This window comes from Mirounga angustirostris, unplaced genomic scaffold (assembly GCF_029215605.1).
Source record: "Mirounga angustirostris isolate CCGP_5_RB_7025 unplaced genomic scaffold, mMirAng1.0.hap1 SCAF_1, whole genome shotgun sequence".
Lineage (NCBI taxonomy): Eukaryota > Metazoa > Chordata > Mammalia > Carnivora > Phocidae > Mirounga > Mirounga angustirostris.
Window position 1 is genome coordinate 210,861,425 of NW_026991709.1, and position 17,337 is coordinate 210,878,761.

At 42.6% G+C, this 17,337-nt stretch overlaps 1 protein-coding gene across 1 annotated transcript in view; it reads right to left on the minus strand.

Annotated features, from left to right (window-relative positions):
- Positions 1-223: 223 nt before the first annotated feature.
- Positions 224-17,337, minus strand: part of ADGRE1 (adhesion G protein-coupled receptor E1) — a 57,710-nt gene continuing 40,596 nt past the window's right edge. Inside the window, exons 13-22 of the mRNA XM_064572259.1 lie at positions 16,748-16,867; positions 15,394-15,599; positions 14,761-14,931; positions 13,070-13,264; positions 11,538-11,773; positions 8,590-8,656; positions 6,433-6,524; positions 3,310-3,478; positions 3,100-3,204; positions 224-1,309 (exon numbers count right to left, since the gene is read on the minus strand). Of these exons, the coding sequence (XP_064428329.1) occupies positions 1,304-1,309; positions 3,100-3,204; positions 3,310-3,478; positions 6,433-6,524; positions 8,590-8,656; positions 11,538-11,773; positions 13,070-13,264; positions 14,761-14,931; positions 15,394-15,599; positions 16,748-16,867 (1,367 nt within the window). The 3' untranslated portion in view covers positions 224-1,303. The remainder of the gene's footprint in view (positions 1,310-3,099; positions 3,205-3,309; positions 3,479-6,432; positions 6,525-8,589; positions 8,657-11,537; positions 11,774-13,069; positions 13,265-14,760; positions 14,932-15,393; positions 15,600-16,747; positions 16,868-17,337) is intronic.

Genomic DNA, 17,337 nt, shown 5'->3' on the forward strand with positions numbered 1-17,337 from the left:
AGTCCAAAAGTCAAGAAGATATTTTCCTTTCTGGTTTTAAAGACAAGCTCTGCTATCAGCATGGCAAGCAGAAGGATATTCCAGAATATTCTAGAACATTCATTCATGTGTACAGCACAAATCCCCTGGGGCTCCCATTAAAATTCAAGTTCTGGTTCAGCCAATATGGGGTGGGGCCTGAGATCCTGCTTTCCTAACAAGGTGATGCTGATGCTTCTGGTCCACAGACCACACTTTGAGTAGGGAGGTATCAGAGTGGCCTTGGAAGGGAGCATATATACATTTTATTGTTCCAATTTTAGTATATGTGCAGCCAAAGCGAGCACAGAGGACATCTACATTTTTAAAAAGATTTTATTTATTTATTTGACAGAGACACAGTGAGAGAGAGAACACAAGCAGGGGGAGTGGGAGAGGGAGAAGCAGGCTTCCCGCGGAGCAGGGAGCCCGATGCAGGGCTCGATCCCAGGACCCTGGGATCATGACCCGAGCTGAAGGCAGACACTTAACGACTGAGCTAACCAGGCGCCCCAGGATATCTACATTTTAAAAAGTTTCATCTCCCTCTACTCTCCCTGGCAATCAAGATATTATGCAGGATGGAGGGCCAGGTGGGATGGTGATAACTTTGTGAGCAGTGTGAATCCTAGCCAAGTCCTAAGGAAGTTCCTGGAAGGAAGAGAGATGTTGGTTTGCTGAAAGGTCCCAGGAAACCAAAACACTTTCCAAAGGGTATTGTCATCAAGCACTGCAACCCTCCATGAAATGCTGGGATTCTGCTCCATCCAGCACTCCTACTCACCAACATAACTGTTTTAAGTGTTTGTGCAAAAGTAGCCTATAGGTCTGTGGGTTTTATTCATCCCCTGGGGTCACCATTACTGTTTTACTGACCATTTCTTTAAAAGCAGGAGGAGGCTTTGTCAAAGGGTAAGTCAGTCAGTCATATGACAAATCATTTATTAAGGGCTGCTCTGTGTCAGGCGCAGGATAGTGCTGGAGAGGAACGCTTGCTGCCGTGCACCAATGAACTTAGGAGAAACCAAAATGGTAGCCAGGTAACCTTGTTCATGCTATTGCCCTGGGATCTGTTACTTCCACAAAAGTCTAGAAACTCAAAGAGCAGAACACGGAAGATGAACTTTTCATCTTGAACAGAAATTCTTGTTTTCCAGAGAGTTCTGGGGCTAGCAGGATCCTGCATCTGTGCATCAAGCTGTGAAGAGATTTCAGAGTAGGCTCCTGCAGGTACCTGCTTTCCTCAAATGTTGCTTCATAGCATATTTGAAAGTAAGAAAGAACTTTAACCCTGTGAGAGAGAAATCAGAATTAGAATCAGCAGGATTAGTACAAATGTGATTCTAGGGGTCTTATGAATACAGAGAGAGAAATATGGCAACAAACACCAGAAGGATAAACATTAAAATGTTAACAGTGACGGTCTCTAGTGCGGCAGGCACTAATGGCAAACTTGAAAGCTGTTCTCAACCTCTTCACCACTGATAGCTTCCACTCTAGAAGCAAAGAAGCCAAATACTTGTTTTGTCAAATTCCTTTGTAACTATGTGTCATCATGTGATACAGTTCTGACCAACTAAGTGAAAGGGAAATCCACTGAGGGATTTCTGGGAAAGCTTTTGTTTCCTGTGAAAGGGAGAAAGTGTTTGCCACTTCTGCCCCATCCCTCTTCTTGCCTTCAACATGGTCATGATGTCTGGAGCTATGGCAGCCATCTTGCAACCATGAAAATTGTTTGATGAAGTCAACATGTTGTTAGTAGATTGGAAAAGTAGGGAAAACCTAGATCCTTTACAACATCCCTGAGCAACAGAACCAATACCAGCAACACCTAACTCTGAGCTTCTATTCTTGCAAAAAAAAAGAAAGAAAGAAAAGAATAATTTCCTGTTAATTAAGCCACTGAATCTTAGTTACTTGTGTTTGGAATATTCTAATAGGGGATGGAAGAGCAATTGTGTAGAGAAAGTTTTACAACTCTGTAAATTTTACTCTTTAATTTTTATTTATTTATTTATTTATTTAAATATGATGAGCACTAGGTGTTATATTCAACTAATGAATCATTGAATATTATATCAAAAACTAGTGATGTACTATAACTTGGTTAACTGAATTTAAATACAACTCTGTAAATTTTAAATAGCGATGATAGCAATGCAAAATTATGTGGAAAAATCAGTTTTGCCTCCATTTGCACATTCATGTCTCTGAATGTCTCTGAAATTATATATGTGTAGTATAATTCATATAATTCATATGTTAATATATATTTTAATTCATTTTAAATATATAATATGAAATTTTATGTATTAGGTATAATTATATAATAATTATATAATATATAACTTTATAATTATATGTATAATTATATATGTTATATATAATTATATATTTTGTTGATAATTTTATAAAATTTTAATTTTAAAAAATAATTTTATAAAATTTTATATAATTAAATTAAATATTTTAAAATTAAAATATATAATTTTAAAAAATAATTTTATAAAATTATCAACAAGGGAACCTAGCAGATGTTATAACTGGCTCAGAAAAGAATGCAAAGTACAGACATATGTATGTATTACATAATACATATATAATATATACTATATATAATTTATACAAAATATATAAGACATTACATAATTTGTATATAATGTATACAATATATGAGATATATATGATACATGTTACATAATACAGTATATTTATGTTACATAATATATATGTCTGTTCTGTATATTCTCTCTTGAGCCAGTTTAATATCCACCTCACTCCCTCACTGATTAATGAGTAGAATAAAATCTTTAATGTATGCTCATATTATATCTGTATGAGTCATGATTTTATCTTGTTTAGCTCACACAGCTACTAAGGGGCTAAGCTGGGATTTAAGACCACGAAGCCTGGCTCCTGAACCCCAACCCAACTCTTGAACACCGCACTTTATCAAATGTGCTAATATACATAGACACACTTAGCTCACAGTAGATACACGGTGCACAGTGGCATCTGGTGTTGCTAAGAAGCAGTGGTTCCATTTGAACAGAAGAAACCACATAAAACACAGTCTCTTACCGTTTTATAAGTGGAGGGGACAGAGGACAGTAACATCCCTGAAGTCTGGGACTCGGAACTGGGTTTGATCTTCCTGGTAATCCATCCCCTGTATTCTTCCCGTACCTGGAGGAAGAGACACATCACAAGAGGATGAATTATTCCTAGATGTGGGCCAACACAGGCATGTTCCCCGGAAGGATGGGGCTGGGAAGGGCAACTGCTATGTACCTGGCGGTTGAGCAGACAGTGAATGACGAAGATGAAGGTCCCCTGCAGGCTGTTGATGATAGTGAACAGGTAGGCCATGATACTAGCCATGGGTCCAATCTGGAAAATGCCCAACACCCAGGAGCACCCCAAGATGAAGAGCTGGGCAAAGGCCTTGAATGTCAGTAACCTAGGGGAGAAGATTTGGAGAGGGTAAAATTCTGGGCAGTGGCTGTTGTCCTCATGGACTGTGCTCCCACCACTCACCTGCCACCTTGGTGGGAATAAATGTGCAGTGGAGTCTCCAAGCCCCGAGGCAGGGACATCGAGTCCCGTTGGCATTTAAAAGGCAGTTGGCCTACAGATAACATGGCACAAGGATGTGTGGACACATATATTTAATGTAATAGTGTTGATAGTGATGAAAATGCTCGAAGGACCTACAGGTCAAGAACCGGGGACACGTTAAATGAATGGTGATGTCATAGTATGAAATATAAGGACACTTTTTTTTAAGGATTTTATTTATTTATTTGAGAGAGAGAGAATGAGAGAGAGAAAGCACATGAGAGGGGGGAGGGTCAGAGGGAGAAGCAGACTCCCCGCCAAGCAGGGAGCCCGATGTGGGACTCGATCCCGGGACTCCAGGATCATGACCTGAGCCGAAGGCAGTGGCTTAACCAACTGAGCCACCCAGGTGCCCAGGACACTTTTTTTAATTGAAGAAAAACTCACATAATATAAAACTCACCATTTTAACCATTTAAAGTGTGCAATTCAGTGGCATTTGGCACATTCACGATGCTGTACAAATATCATCACCAGCCAGTTCTAAGACATTTTTATCACCCAAAAAGAAACCCCACACCTATTAAGCATTCATTCCCCATCCCCCCTGCAACTAAAACAACCCAGGGTCCATCTATTGATGAACAGATAAACAAAATATGGTCCATTCATACCCTGGATTATTATTTAGCCATAAGAAGGAATAAAGCACTGACATCTGCTACAACGTGGATGAACCCTGAAGACATTATGTCAGTGAGAGATGCCAGTCACAGAAGGATACACAGTATATGGTTCAATTCATAGGAAATGTCCAGAATAGGCAAATCTATAGAGACTAAAAGCTGAGCCAATTCATAGACTGAATGGAACTCCAAAGTGGACATAAATGTGAAAAACTGATTTTCAGTGCTCTTGCTTTCACAAGAAAAATAAAATAAATAAAAGCAAATAATAAAACCATTTTTAAAAGATTTTATTTTTAAGTAATCTCTGTACTCAACATGGGGCTCGAATTCACAACCCTGAGATCAAGAGTTGCATGCTTCACCGACTGAGCCAGGCAGGTGTCCCATAAAACCATTTTTTAAAATGAGATGAGAGAGACCATATACTATAGGGGGTGAGGGTACAGGCTCTGGGTACCTGTGGAAACTGTGCCTCAGTTTCCTCAAATTGATATACGGACAATAATACAATTCCTTACAGGGTGATATTACTTGTTCTACAGATTAAATGAGATAACAAAACTCTAAGGATGCTTACAAAGTGTCTAGCACAAAAACATTTTTGTTAGTTGTTTTTAGCCATAAGTATTGATATGAAATCAGCTACATATTATGTGGAAAAAAACCAAAGTTCAGAATATGTATAGTATCCTATCATGTATGTAATAGAAGGTTGATGTGTAGGTATAGAATATTCTGGAAGGAAGCTCAATTCAAGTGATAATTGTTGCTTAAGGTGGGAGAGATCTGGGGACCTGGGAGTCAGGGAAGAGAGAAGGAATTACTTTCCATGTGTTCCCTTTTTCATTGCTTAATTTTTCTTACCATTGCATGTATTAACTTTGTTTTACACTTTTTGCATCAACTTTTTAAAAATAATTTTTAGAAAAAATTATTTAAGATGGAAGAGGGATTGGATACTGACAGGAAAACAAGTAAAGGACATCATAAGGTTCCTGACAATAAAACCTAGACAATGTCTGACTTTGGTAGGTTCTTAAGATGAAGATTAGTTGAGGGGTGCTTGGGTGGCTCAATCAGTTAAGTGGCTGCTTTTGGCTCAGGTTATGATCTCAGGGTGCTGAGATCAAGCCTCTGTCTCTCATCAGGCTCCCTGCTCAGCAGGGAGTCTGCTTCTTCCTCTCCCTTTGCCCCTCCCCCCCACTTGTGCTTTCTCTCTCAAATAAATAAATAAGATCTTTTTTAAAAAAAGAGTAGTTGAGTGATGAAGTTAAGAAACACAAATGGCCTATAAAAGTATGAGGATGTCCCACATCTGTAAGATAAAATAATATATACAAAACTAAAATAATAAGATAGTATCTTTCACCTATTAAATCATCAAAATGACACAAAAATGATAAATCGCAGTGTCAGCAAAGCTGTAGGTAAACAAGCACTCTTGCAAATGGAAACAAATTTTCTGGAAAATAATTTTCAATATATACTAAAAGTGGGACAATCCAGCCTGCCATTGACTCGGGCAGTTTCATGCCTACTGTTATGATTCAATAACCACAGATGTGGAAAAAGATCTATCTACAAGGGTATTCAAGACTGCATTGCTTATAATAGCTCTCCCCACCCCAAGAAATCAGAAACAACTTGAATGTCCACGAATAAGGCATGATTTAAGTAAGTTGTGCTGCGTTCTTACACTGAAATGTTTTATAAAAAAAGAAGATATTGTTAAAGAATGTCTAGTTAAATTGAAAAATATTCATGACATTATTAAGAGAAAAATGGTTATAAAAATAGATAGCATGAGTCTGTTTTTGTAAATACGCACATATTATTATGCACAGTAGATGAATTAGAAAATGTATTAATAGTTTCAATATAGGAAACACTCTCCCTAGTAACTGTGTTACTGCTTCATAAGCCAAATAAAGTGGGCAATGTTAATATCCCCAGTATACAGATGAGGAAACAGTTTCAGAGAGGTTATGTAACTTGCTCATGGTCACACAGCTTATAAGTGGCAGACCTGGCATTTGAGACCCCAGATCTAGACACTGTGCGGTTCTGTCCTGGGCACAGGACCAGGCATACAAAAGGTACTCAGTGAATGTTTGTGGGAAGAATTAAGGAGACTTGAAAAGAAGAGAAAAGGAAGGAGGGTCTGCACCTGGTGTCTTTGAGCGTTGAGACTTCAGCATTGACGCTGGAAAGCTTCTGCCTCAGGACACACAACGTCCAAGTCAGGAGGATGGAGTTGATCTACAAAGTCAAGCAGAAAAGACTGAGAGATTGGATATACAAATGGACAATGGCCAGACCCCCTGTAAAAACCCATAGTCTGCAGTAACCACTCCAGGAAGCAGTCAACCCTAAACAACCACCTCTTGATTGGTAACTGACAGCTTCCCTAATTTCTGCCCTCACTTCCAACTTAGGACCAAAGGGAAAAAGCCAATATGCTCTCCTAAGCATTCACATAGGATACCCTGCTTTGAGTTAGCTTGCCTCTAGGGTACTGATGCCTACAGCCTCTGATCGGGGCACACCTGAAGCCTTCCCTTTTTTACCCCTTTTTTATCCTACTCCTCTGCCTGCTTTTGAGTCTCTGCAAAGTGCAAGTGATGGTGGCTGACTCCCTTACTATAGCAATAAATATGCTTTGCTGGTTCTCATCTGGGTGATCACCACTTATTTTCACTGGATGCATGTGGAAAGTTAGAATTAAGATTGGTGCCCTGTTTGGGTTGAATTGTTGAAGACCTAACCCCCAGGACCTAGGAATGTGATCTTATTTGGAGTTAGGGTCTTTACCAGAGGTGATCAAATTAAAACGAGGTCATAGGTTGGGCCCTAATCCCACATGACCTTATAAAACAGGGAAATTTGGACACAGAGACAGTCATGCACAGAGAGAAGCCAAACATCTACAAGCCAAGAAACTCCTGAGGTTACCAGTCTTCTTGGATAGAAAACTGGAATGGATCATTCCCTTGAGCCTTCAGAGGGGACATGGCCCTACTGACCCCTCGATTTTATACTTCTAGCCTCCAGAGCTGTGAGATAATAAAATTCTGTTGTTCTAAGCCACCCTGTTTGTGATACTTTGTTTGGCAGCCCTAGGAAACTAATACATGCCCCTCTCCCAAATCTTACAGAAGTCAGAGCAAAACCCCTCTGGAGGAATACATTCTCAAGAATTCCCAAGATTTAAATCAGTCAGATAGGAGCTCACAATTAACAGTTACAAGTGACACAAGGAAAAAAGCCACCATGAGTGACAGTCAAAAGAAACATCATCTTGCAGGACTGTTGAATCTGGGTTGGAGGTAAGGAGGCAAGGAGATGGCACACAACACCCCCACGTTCCCAGAGAGTAGAACAGTGGGTGCTGGGGCTGGGGGAGGATGTTACTCCAAGATCACAAAGTTTCAGTTACGCAAGGTGAATAATTTCTAGAGATCTCACGTACAGCATGGTGACTATAGTTAACAATACTGTATTGTATAATTGAAATTTGCTAAAAGGGTAGATCTTAAGTGATCTCACCACGAAAAAAAAAAAAAGGAAAAGAAAAGAAAGAAAAACAGTAACTATGCGAGGTGATGGATATGTTCATTGGGTTGATTGTGGTGATTATTTCATGACGTATACATAAGTCAAAACATCAAGTTGTACACCTTAAATATATACATTTTTTATTTGTCAGTTATACCCCGATAAAGCTAAAAACAAAAACGAAAACAACTCTAGGCTTCCCTCTGCTTCCGTCCCACTGTTTTCTTCTTCTCCCTGACCACTAAATACTCTTAATTTCTTTCTCCCTTTTTTTTTCCATTCAGTGGCTATCCTAATAGACCCATTCCTACTGAAACACAAAAGACAGATAAGACTGTGGTCCCTTCCAGAGGATTTGCATGTTGGCAGAGAAAAAAAAAATCACAAGTCAAAGAAATTACACTCTAACTTGGAAATCTCAAGAACCAGGGATCAGGGGCGCCTGGGTGGCTCAGTCGTTAGGAGTCTGCTTTCCGCTCAGGTCATGGTCCCAGGGTCCTGAGATCGAGCCCCACATCGGGCTCCCCACTCAGCAGGAAGCCTGCTTCTCCCTCTCCCACTCCCCCTGCTTGTGTTCCCTCTCTCGCTGTGTCTCTCTGTCAAATAAATAAATAAAATTAAAAAAAAAAAAAAAGAACCAGGGATCAGAAGGCAGAATGTTTGAGAGAAATAAGTGATCTTGGCTTGCGCAACTTCCACTGATACTTCCTGATCCCTGGGGTCTCCTTGTTCCTGCTCCAGGACACACTGTGCCAAGCAATTTGCTTACCATGATGATGGTGCAGACTGGCCCCAGGAAACTCCAGATGAACCCTGTCTCTGTATTCAGCCAGCAGCTATGGAGAGAAATAGGAGTCAGAGCTTGTCTCAGTCTTAACCCTACAGTTACTCACACTCCAAAAAATGCACTAGTGGAGGAGAGTATAGGGAGCTGACCCTGAGATGAAAATTCTCGTGATGGGGCAGGTTACAGCTCAGTTTTCTCTGGGCCACAGCAAGTCTTCTTTCAGACCTTCCTCCTGGGTAAATGTTCCTGAAGCATTCACTTGATACCCTGCATAGAGCTCATCCTCAATTCATAATCTTTGTAACCCCTTCCTCTATTCAGACCTCTTCACTGGCATACCTGCTCCTTCAAATCTCAGCTCAAATGTCACCTTCTCTGAAAAGCCACTTCTGACCACCCCTACCCCTAGTCCATCTCTAGCAGAGCTTGTTGCTTTTCTTTTTTATAGCATCTATTGGTATCATAAATTATGGTGGTGTTTGTTTCCTTGCAAACTGTCCTTCACTCCCTACAAGAGTATGAGCTATATGAGAATTTAGACCTTGAACTTTTGTTCATCTCTGAATACCCAGCACTCAGTGCAAAGTCTGGCATGGATGAGGCATTCCATAATTATTTCTTAAAAGAAATGAAGGGAGGGAGGGAGGGAAGAATGGAGGGAGAGAAGGAAGAGAGAATTCATTGCCTCTTTCCATCATGTCTCTAGGAATTTGTTGTTTTCACCATCTGACAACCATTCCACCACGTTTAGTAACAGCACCCCAATATTCCTTTAGCAAAAGTGTGCCTCCCCCCACAAGAGAAGGAAAATAATCAAGTTTGGCTAGCCAGGCATTCTCTCCCTGGAACAGGAGTCTCCAAGTAGTAGTAATGAAAAGATGTAAAATGCACAGAAGATGCTGTCCCTGTTCTTTCAGGAACAACCACTTCAGTAAAAACTGGCCAATTCCCTTATCAGCTTCTGCATTTCTGGCTGGAGGCATCAGACTGAAAGCTCTCAGGATTAGTTCACCAGGAGCAGCCCTCAACCAAAGGCTGCTGGGAGGGAGATGGTGGACAAATATGCCCCCTTGGGTGGGATATCAGAGGTACATGCCCTACACAGTTTCCCAGAGGTACCCACTGGGATGGAGCCTGTTACCTGCAGCCATACCTGCACACCTGCACCCCATATTCGCTCCTTCTCTTCCCCACGCCTAGTGCTTCTTCCGAAGGTCATCTCAAATCCTTGTCATACTATTCCTCTCTTCCAAACTTTCTGTGGTTCTCACCACCTGGAAGGTACTCTCTAAATTCCATGGCCCTCCCCCAGTTTCCCCTTCTTTCAGCCCAATCCATCTGTTCTCCAAACAGACCTTTAGCCCTCCTTTGGGAAGGTATTGCCCTCACCTATGTTGCCATCCCCTTTTCTATTTGCCTATGTACATTTCAGTAGAGCTTTCAAGACTCATTCAAATTCTGCCTCCTCCAGGAAGCCTTCCATGAACTTTCCCACTCCCATAGGCTATCATCCTTCTCTGGTCTTTGTCAGTGCTTATATTACCCACACCAACATTGGACACTTCATCATGGTGACCTTGCATTGTCACCACCATCTCCTGACAAGACAGATCTGAATTCAGTTTGGACACTTCCTAGCTACGTGGCCCAGGACAAGTTCTGCAACTGTGCTGAGCCTCAGTTTCCTCTGAAGCTACCATTCATTAAGCGGTTACTTTATGTACCATCATGTGCAGCAGCACAGGTTGTACACTGCACAAATCCAGGGGACACTATTTGCACTGTACACAATGGAGACTCTTAGTCCTTGCACAGAGGATTTCTGTTGAGAAGTACCGGAGATAATACATGTTTGTAAAGTTCGCAGGATTTAGGTTTGATGAGTGCTCACTTCCTACAGATTCCTTTCCCTCACCTAGTATCTCATGACCTCACCTGAAACACAAACCATCAGTAGTAGGCAGGGAGGAAACCTGGATATTTATTTCCCTAACCACAGCTCAGCAGTGCCTACGACACAGGGTGATGAACACAGGCCCTGGGATTGGAAAGACCCAGATTCATGTCCTCACACAGCCCCTTTCTCACTGTCATGGCAAGAAAGCCTGGCTTTCCTCATCTGTAAATTAGAACAGCACCACTATCACAAGGATCATAGAATTACATGACATGATGCAGTGAGTTACAGTCTCTGCCCTAGCCACATACTGCTTATCCTGTCATTTACCTGATTTTCAAAGTTGACTCACTTTTTTTTACTTATACAATGGAATCATGTCTATGATACCACGAGTTTGGTTGATATGCTGGCAATTTTTTCCTAATGTCCTATAAGATAAATACAAAAATATTTTTAAATTATTCTCACCAATACACTACCCAAAATCCTCTCACACGAACCATGTGATAAACAAAACTTGCTTTAAAACAGACAGTGGTGATGATGATGATGATGGCACGTATAATGCTTTACTCTGTGCCAGAGACTGTTCTAAATGTTTTGCAGATAATAACTCCTTTAACCCTCACAACACTATGATGTAGGCATTGCTGTCAGCCCCTATTGTATGGATGAGGAAATGGAAGCATAAGTAACTTGCCCAAGGCAGCACAGCTAGAAGGTGGTAGAGCAAGGATTCAAACCCAAGTAGGCTGGCTCCAGAATCCATGATTTTAAAATTTACAACCAAGTCCATTGTTTACACCACCACCATTCATCTATACCGTAGTGGAAACAGTGGCTCCTGGATTTGTGCAGTGCACATCCTGTGCTACTGTACCTGGCAGCCCTGAGACCGACAAAACATAAAGAGCTCAATAAATGGTAGACACAATTACTGCTACTGTTATTGCTCTTCTTGTTGTTCATGTAAATATCATCATAAACCCTGGAAGCAGGCTCTTCAGGGAGAGAGAAGGGTATCACTTACCGATTATGCATCCCATAACCTTGTGGCTGCACACTGGCAGAGACAGCCACCACCAGCACTGGGAGCCCGTAGCCAAAGGCACAGAGGTACCATATCTTGATGTTGTGAGAGCTGAAGTAATTCACCACTTTCAGGTTCCTGACCATAAGGAAGAGCATCACAGCCTCTACCAGCATCCAGAAGAAGCAGGCGAGAAAAAGGTAGTGCAGGAAGCCTGCAATGATGGCGCAGCCCAACTGGAGAGGAGAAACATGCACACTCAGGATCCTCCTACCCCCCACCCCAACCCAAGAAGCAGGTTCAGACAATAGTGGGGGTAACTTTGATTTGGAGTTCTTCAACCACAGCCCATTCATTCATTCCACAAACCTTTATAGAGATATTCTTCCCTGCAGGTTGCTATCATCCCTTTGGTAGGGGGACCCATTGTCCTGGTTTGCCTGGGACTGGTTTTTCCTAGGACATGTGACTTTCAGTGTTAAAACTGGGAGAGTTTTGAAAAGAATGGATAGTTGATCACCCTACCTCAGAGGATGTTTGAAGATATTGAGTGTGGGGGTCATCAAACTGTAGTCACTGGGCTGGCTTTCTGTTTTGTAAATAATGTTTCATTGGCACATGGCCACATCCATTTCTATATTTTTCTATGGCTGTTTTCATGCTAAAACAGCAAAGTTGAGTGTTTGTGACAGAGCCCTAGGATCTGCAAAGCCGAAAATATTTATATCTGCCTCTTTACAGAAAAAGTTTGCTCACTCCCGGTCAAATGGTGGGAGTGACATGTGCTACCAGCACTGAGTTCTGGAAAGCTAAACATTCCACAGTGGTGGCGGGGGGGGGGGGGGTGTTCTGCACAAAGAATGATCACCCCAGACAAAATGTCACTAGTGCTCCTAGTGGAAAAATCCTGGGAGCCTACTATGTTTCTGGTATAGTTATGGGGGTAAATTGGCCAAAGTTCTTGCTCTCATGGGGCTCATCGCCTAGTGGGGGGGGCAGATACACAACAAGTAGAACAACAAATAATCAATATGGTTTCAAATAAATGCTGGGAAGGAAAGCAACAAAGACTGATAAGGAATAGAGTTTCACAGCTGTAACATTATTGACATTTGTAACACTATTGCCAGATTATTTTCTGTCACTGGATCTGTCCTGTGTATTGTACAGTGTTTGGCAGCGTCCTTAGTCTCCACCAGATGCCAGCAGCACCCCCACCAATACTGTCTCTAGATATCACTGAGTGTCCTCTAGGCAGCAGAATCCTCCAAAATAAGAACCAATGGTTTAAACAGTAATCGGAGGGACTACCACAATATATAACACGATCAGGGAAATGATTTTAAACTGACACCTACCACAAGAAGGAGTCAACCAGGTGAAGTACTGGGAACAAGTATTATCAAAAGAGGGCATAGCACATGCAAAGGCCCTGAGGTGGGAACTAGCACAGACGTTGTTGGGTAGGATGAACAGGGGCAGATGTGGAGATGGTGGGGCTGAGTAAGGACACAGTCTAAGGGATGTGAGACCTGGTTGTCAGTCTTGTCTACACCGATGATGAAGAGAGTCTTGGCCAAGAAGAGGCAGATGCAGAGGTGCAGGTGGAGGTATGTGTTTTGGTTGCGAATGGCACGACACAGCAGGAAGGTGGCGATGGCCAAGATGAGACACATCAGGGAGATGATCATGCCCACATGGCTAATGATGTACAGGGAGAACTCCATCTGTCAGGAAGGAGATACTCCACTCAGAGAGGGACTGACTTCCCTCCAGGCAGAAAAAAGAATTATTCAGACTCCTGACTGGGGCAGAAAGGACTCAGAGACCTTTTCTCCCTTTGACACTCAGAGTGAACTAGATATTGTCCAGCATCATCCTTTGGAATCCGTCAGCACCCATTCCCACTCCTGTGCTGTGCCCCACTTCATGTTGTACTAGAGCAGGATGTCTATAAACTACATTTCCCAGAATCTCCTGGGGCTAGGGTCCTGGATGTCATTTAAGTTCTCCAATGAGATGCAAGCACAGAAGTTTTCGAAGGCAGAATGGAGGCAGATACTGGTTTTCTTCCTGCAGACAGGAGCAAGCTATGGCTGGGCTCCACATTCCAGCTGTCCCTTCTTTGATTGCACGGATGTGGGGTGATCTGACAGCAGCAGTTTCTGACCTCTGGATTACAGCTGCAGAGGGGTGATCTCGAAACCAAACCCCAAGTGGCAGCCCCTGACTTCAACCCCTCCATCCCTTCCCATGATTTTGTGAGCATCCCATTCCCTGCTTGAAATATCTAGAGTGATTACCATTTCCTGCCCTGAACCAGGACTGTTACACAGGCGTTCAGAGATGCCCCAACTTCTGGGAGTGGAAATGGCAAGCCGAGTCCTTCCCTTATTCACAATTATTTTTATTCACAATCAATTTTAAATTTTTGAGTTCCTCTGTGTATTGAAGATGTGACAAGATACCATCTCACGAGCTACTCCCTATGATTTTATGATGTGGTGGCTAAGAGGATGGACTAGAGATCTGCCAGTTCCTATTGTATAAGCTTGGGCAAGACACTTAACTGCTCTGAGCCTCTGTTTCCTCGTCTGTTAAAAGAGGATCCTAACAGTAACTACCCTGTATGGTTGTTGCAGGAGGATCCAATGAAAATACTTAAAGTGCTCACAACTGTGCAGGAAACATACATGCTCTGTACGTCTGTACCCACTCACCAAGGCTCACTTCACATCCATCCCCTCCCTGATTGATTGCTAGCTCTCACCAACACACTTCTGAATTCCCATAGCACAACTTCTTGCACCATGTACATGGTTTTGTGGACAGAGTCCTCTGGAGCTAGACTGTCCTGGGTTTGAGTCTCATCTCGAGTTTCCTAAGTAGGTGGGCTACGGAGCCTCAGCCCCCATCCTGTAAAAGGGCCTGAAAACACATAACTTAAAATAAAGGGTCCAACACAGTAGGTGCTCTGTAAATGGGATCTGTGATTATAATTGTCCCAGCATCTGCTTAGGGTCACTTCTCATTTTATACGTGAATGTCATGGCTTCCCAGCCAGACCCTGAATTCTCCAAGGGCAGAGGTATTGCACACCCCATCTGTCCCCACCCCAACTCCCTCCCACAATACCCAAGGCCATGAGAGACACACAATGGATGTTTACTCAGTATTTTCCCCTTGGATTTGGGGAGCCAGAACGCAGAGAATCAGTACTGACCGTGAGCTCCCCAGAAGCCATGAGGATGGCCAGGTTCACCATCCGATTACAGCTGCAGACAGTACGCGTCTCAGAAGCTTCAAGGACCACACAGCCAGAGGGCGTCCACCTACCACCCTCCACATCGGTGTCCCAGGAAACGCAGATAGGCCTCTCAAATTCCTGCTTTGGCTGAAAATGGAAAGGCTCTTGTCACCCGAGACTCTCCTCCAAATGGATTCAGTACGACCAACTTCAAGAGTCATTTGGGGCAGGAAGATGCAGGTATGTTTGGGAGGGAAATGTGGTATTTCAGTGTGCAAGGATGGAGAGAAAGATCTCAGATACCAGATCTGCCTCTAACACTGAATTGGTCATAGCCAATGTAGATAACGTCCCTGTAAATGTTCCTGCATCAACATCACTTAATCTGAGCCCAATCTTGCCCAGTGATGGATGGAAGAATACACATTCTTTAGAGAGGAGGAGAGCCCTCCTCTCTAAAGGTGGATTTTGAGGATCAGCTTGAGTTGCAAGAAACTGTGAGAGCTTGCTGCCTTCGTGGGTCCCTATCAAAAATGAAAGTCAAGCCCACTGGGGGATAGGGCATTCTCAGTAGGTAGATGGGGGCTCAGCAGGGACCTCTTCACAAACCTCAATGTGCTCCAGCATGTAAATGATTGGGTCAGAGAAGCCATCTTTCTTCTCTCCAGTCATGATGCCCTGTACCACACGAGAATTCATCTTCACCTTCAACTTCCTCTGGGAGTTGGCCAAAGGGGTCTCAGGGTCTTGGAAGAAGCTCTCATCTAAAAGAGACTCCATCCCCGAAAAGGAGACAAAAGCCACCCCAGTGGTCCCTGTGATTTCCCCCATAGGCAAAAAAAAAAAAAAAAAAAAAAAAAAAGAAGGAATCATTTGCTCAGTAGTGATTACAGATGACCCAACATGTACACACACATACACACTTTAATATCCTGTGCATCTCTGTACCTCCACTGGCCCACTCTGAGGATTGCAACACCAGTGCAACCAGTGGACTTCTAGATTGGTGACCCTCACTAGAACCATTAAAAAAAAAAACCTGAGTTGCTTCCACCTGGAGAGATGTTGGCTATATTTAAAAAATAAATTTTAATTTGTATTTGTAAGAGACAATCAAACTGAGCAGTGGGAAATAAGTTTGCCTCCCACATTTATGGTTATTCTTGCTCCATCTCCTTGGTAGGCTTCCCCTTTCAACGTTGGTGGTCTTCAGGGATGTCCCAGGCCTGCTCCCTGAGCCCTCCAGACCGAAGATAGATTGAGGAGGGGCCAAACAATGGCCCACAGGCCAATCTGGTCATTGCCTCTTTTGTATAAGTAAAAGTGTTACTGCAACACAGCCACACACATTCATGTATGAACACCTTTGCATCGTGAGGGACTGTATTGCCCTCAATGCCTAAAACATTTACAAACCCGCCCTCTACAAGACAAGTTTGTCAATCCCTGATACAGACCAGCACTGTCCACTTAGCAGTACAACATGAACCACCTAGGTAATTTTAAATTTTCTAGTAGCCACATTTTTAGAAAAGTCAAAAGCAGGTAAAAATTAATTTTAATGATATATTAACTCAATACATGCAAAATATTACCATTTCAACATATAATCAATATAAAAATATGAATGAGATTTTTCCATCCTTCTTTTTTTATATACTAAGCCTTTGGAATCCAGTGTATATTTTTACACTCACCACCTGGCCACATTTCAAGTGCTCAATAACAAAAGGTTATTGAGTGGCTACTTTACCGGATGCTAAAGGTCTTGATGCTCCATTATTGTGAGAGTATTTATTTATTTAATATCTGACTTCCCCAGTGGATGGAAAACTCCCTGAGGGCATGGACCTCACTTTACTGATCCCCTCACAAGTCTTGGCACCTATGAGTTGACTGATAAATGTGTGCTGATTGAATACACCATAACCACCCTCCTTGATTCTCAGGAGCAAGTCTGTACCTGTGGATTCAGATTCTTCGATGGTGGAGCACCCAATCTCCATCTTGTCCCCTTTGGCTCTCAGGTGAAAGGTCACATTCTCTTCAGTGCATTCTTCCTTGATAATTTTGCTTTCAATTTCTAAAAGGAGACGGGGGATGCCTGGGTGGCTCAGTCGGCAAAGTGTCTGCCTTCAGCTTAGGTCATGATCCCAGGGTCTTGGGATCCAGTCCCACAAGGGGCTCCTTGAACAGCGGGGAGCCTGCTTCTCCCTCTGCCTGCCGCTCTCCCTGCTTGTGCTCTCTCTCTGACAAAGAAATAAATAAAAATCTTTAAAAGGAGATAGGGAGACTTTGCCTGAGGTCACTCAGAAAGTGAGTCCTGAATTCGGTTTCTGTCCAAAAAAGTTATACACACCTAGTTGCAAGCAAAGAATAAAAAGGCCAGTTCATCATGGGGAAGATCTTGAGCCCCTGATGAGTGACAGGAGGATGGTAGCACCAGACAACTAAGAAACCCAGCCGGAGCTGTTGGAGTGAGCTCTCGCCCCATAGGGGGTGCATCAGGGAAAGATGGGGTTGAAGTCAACAGTGGTGGAAAGCAACAGTCAT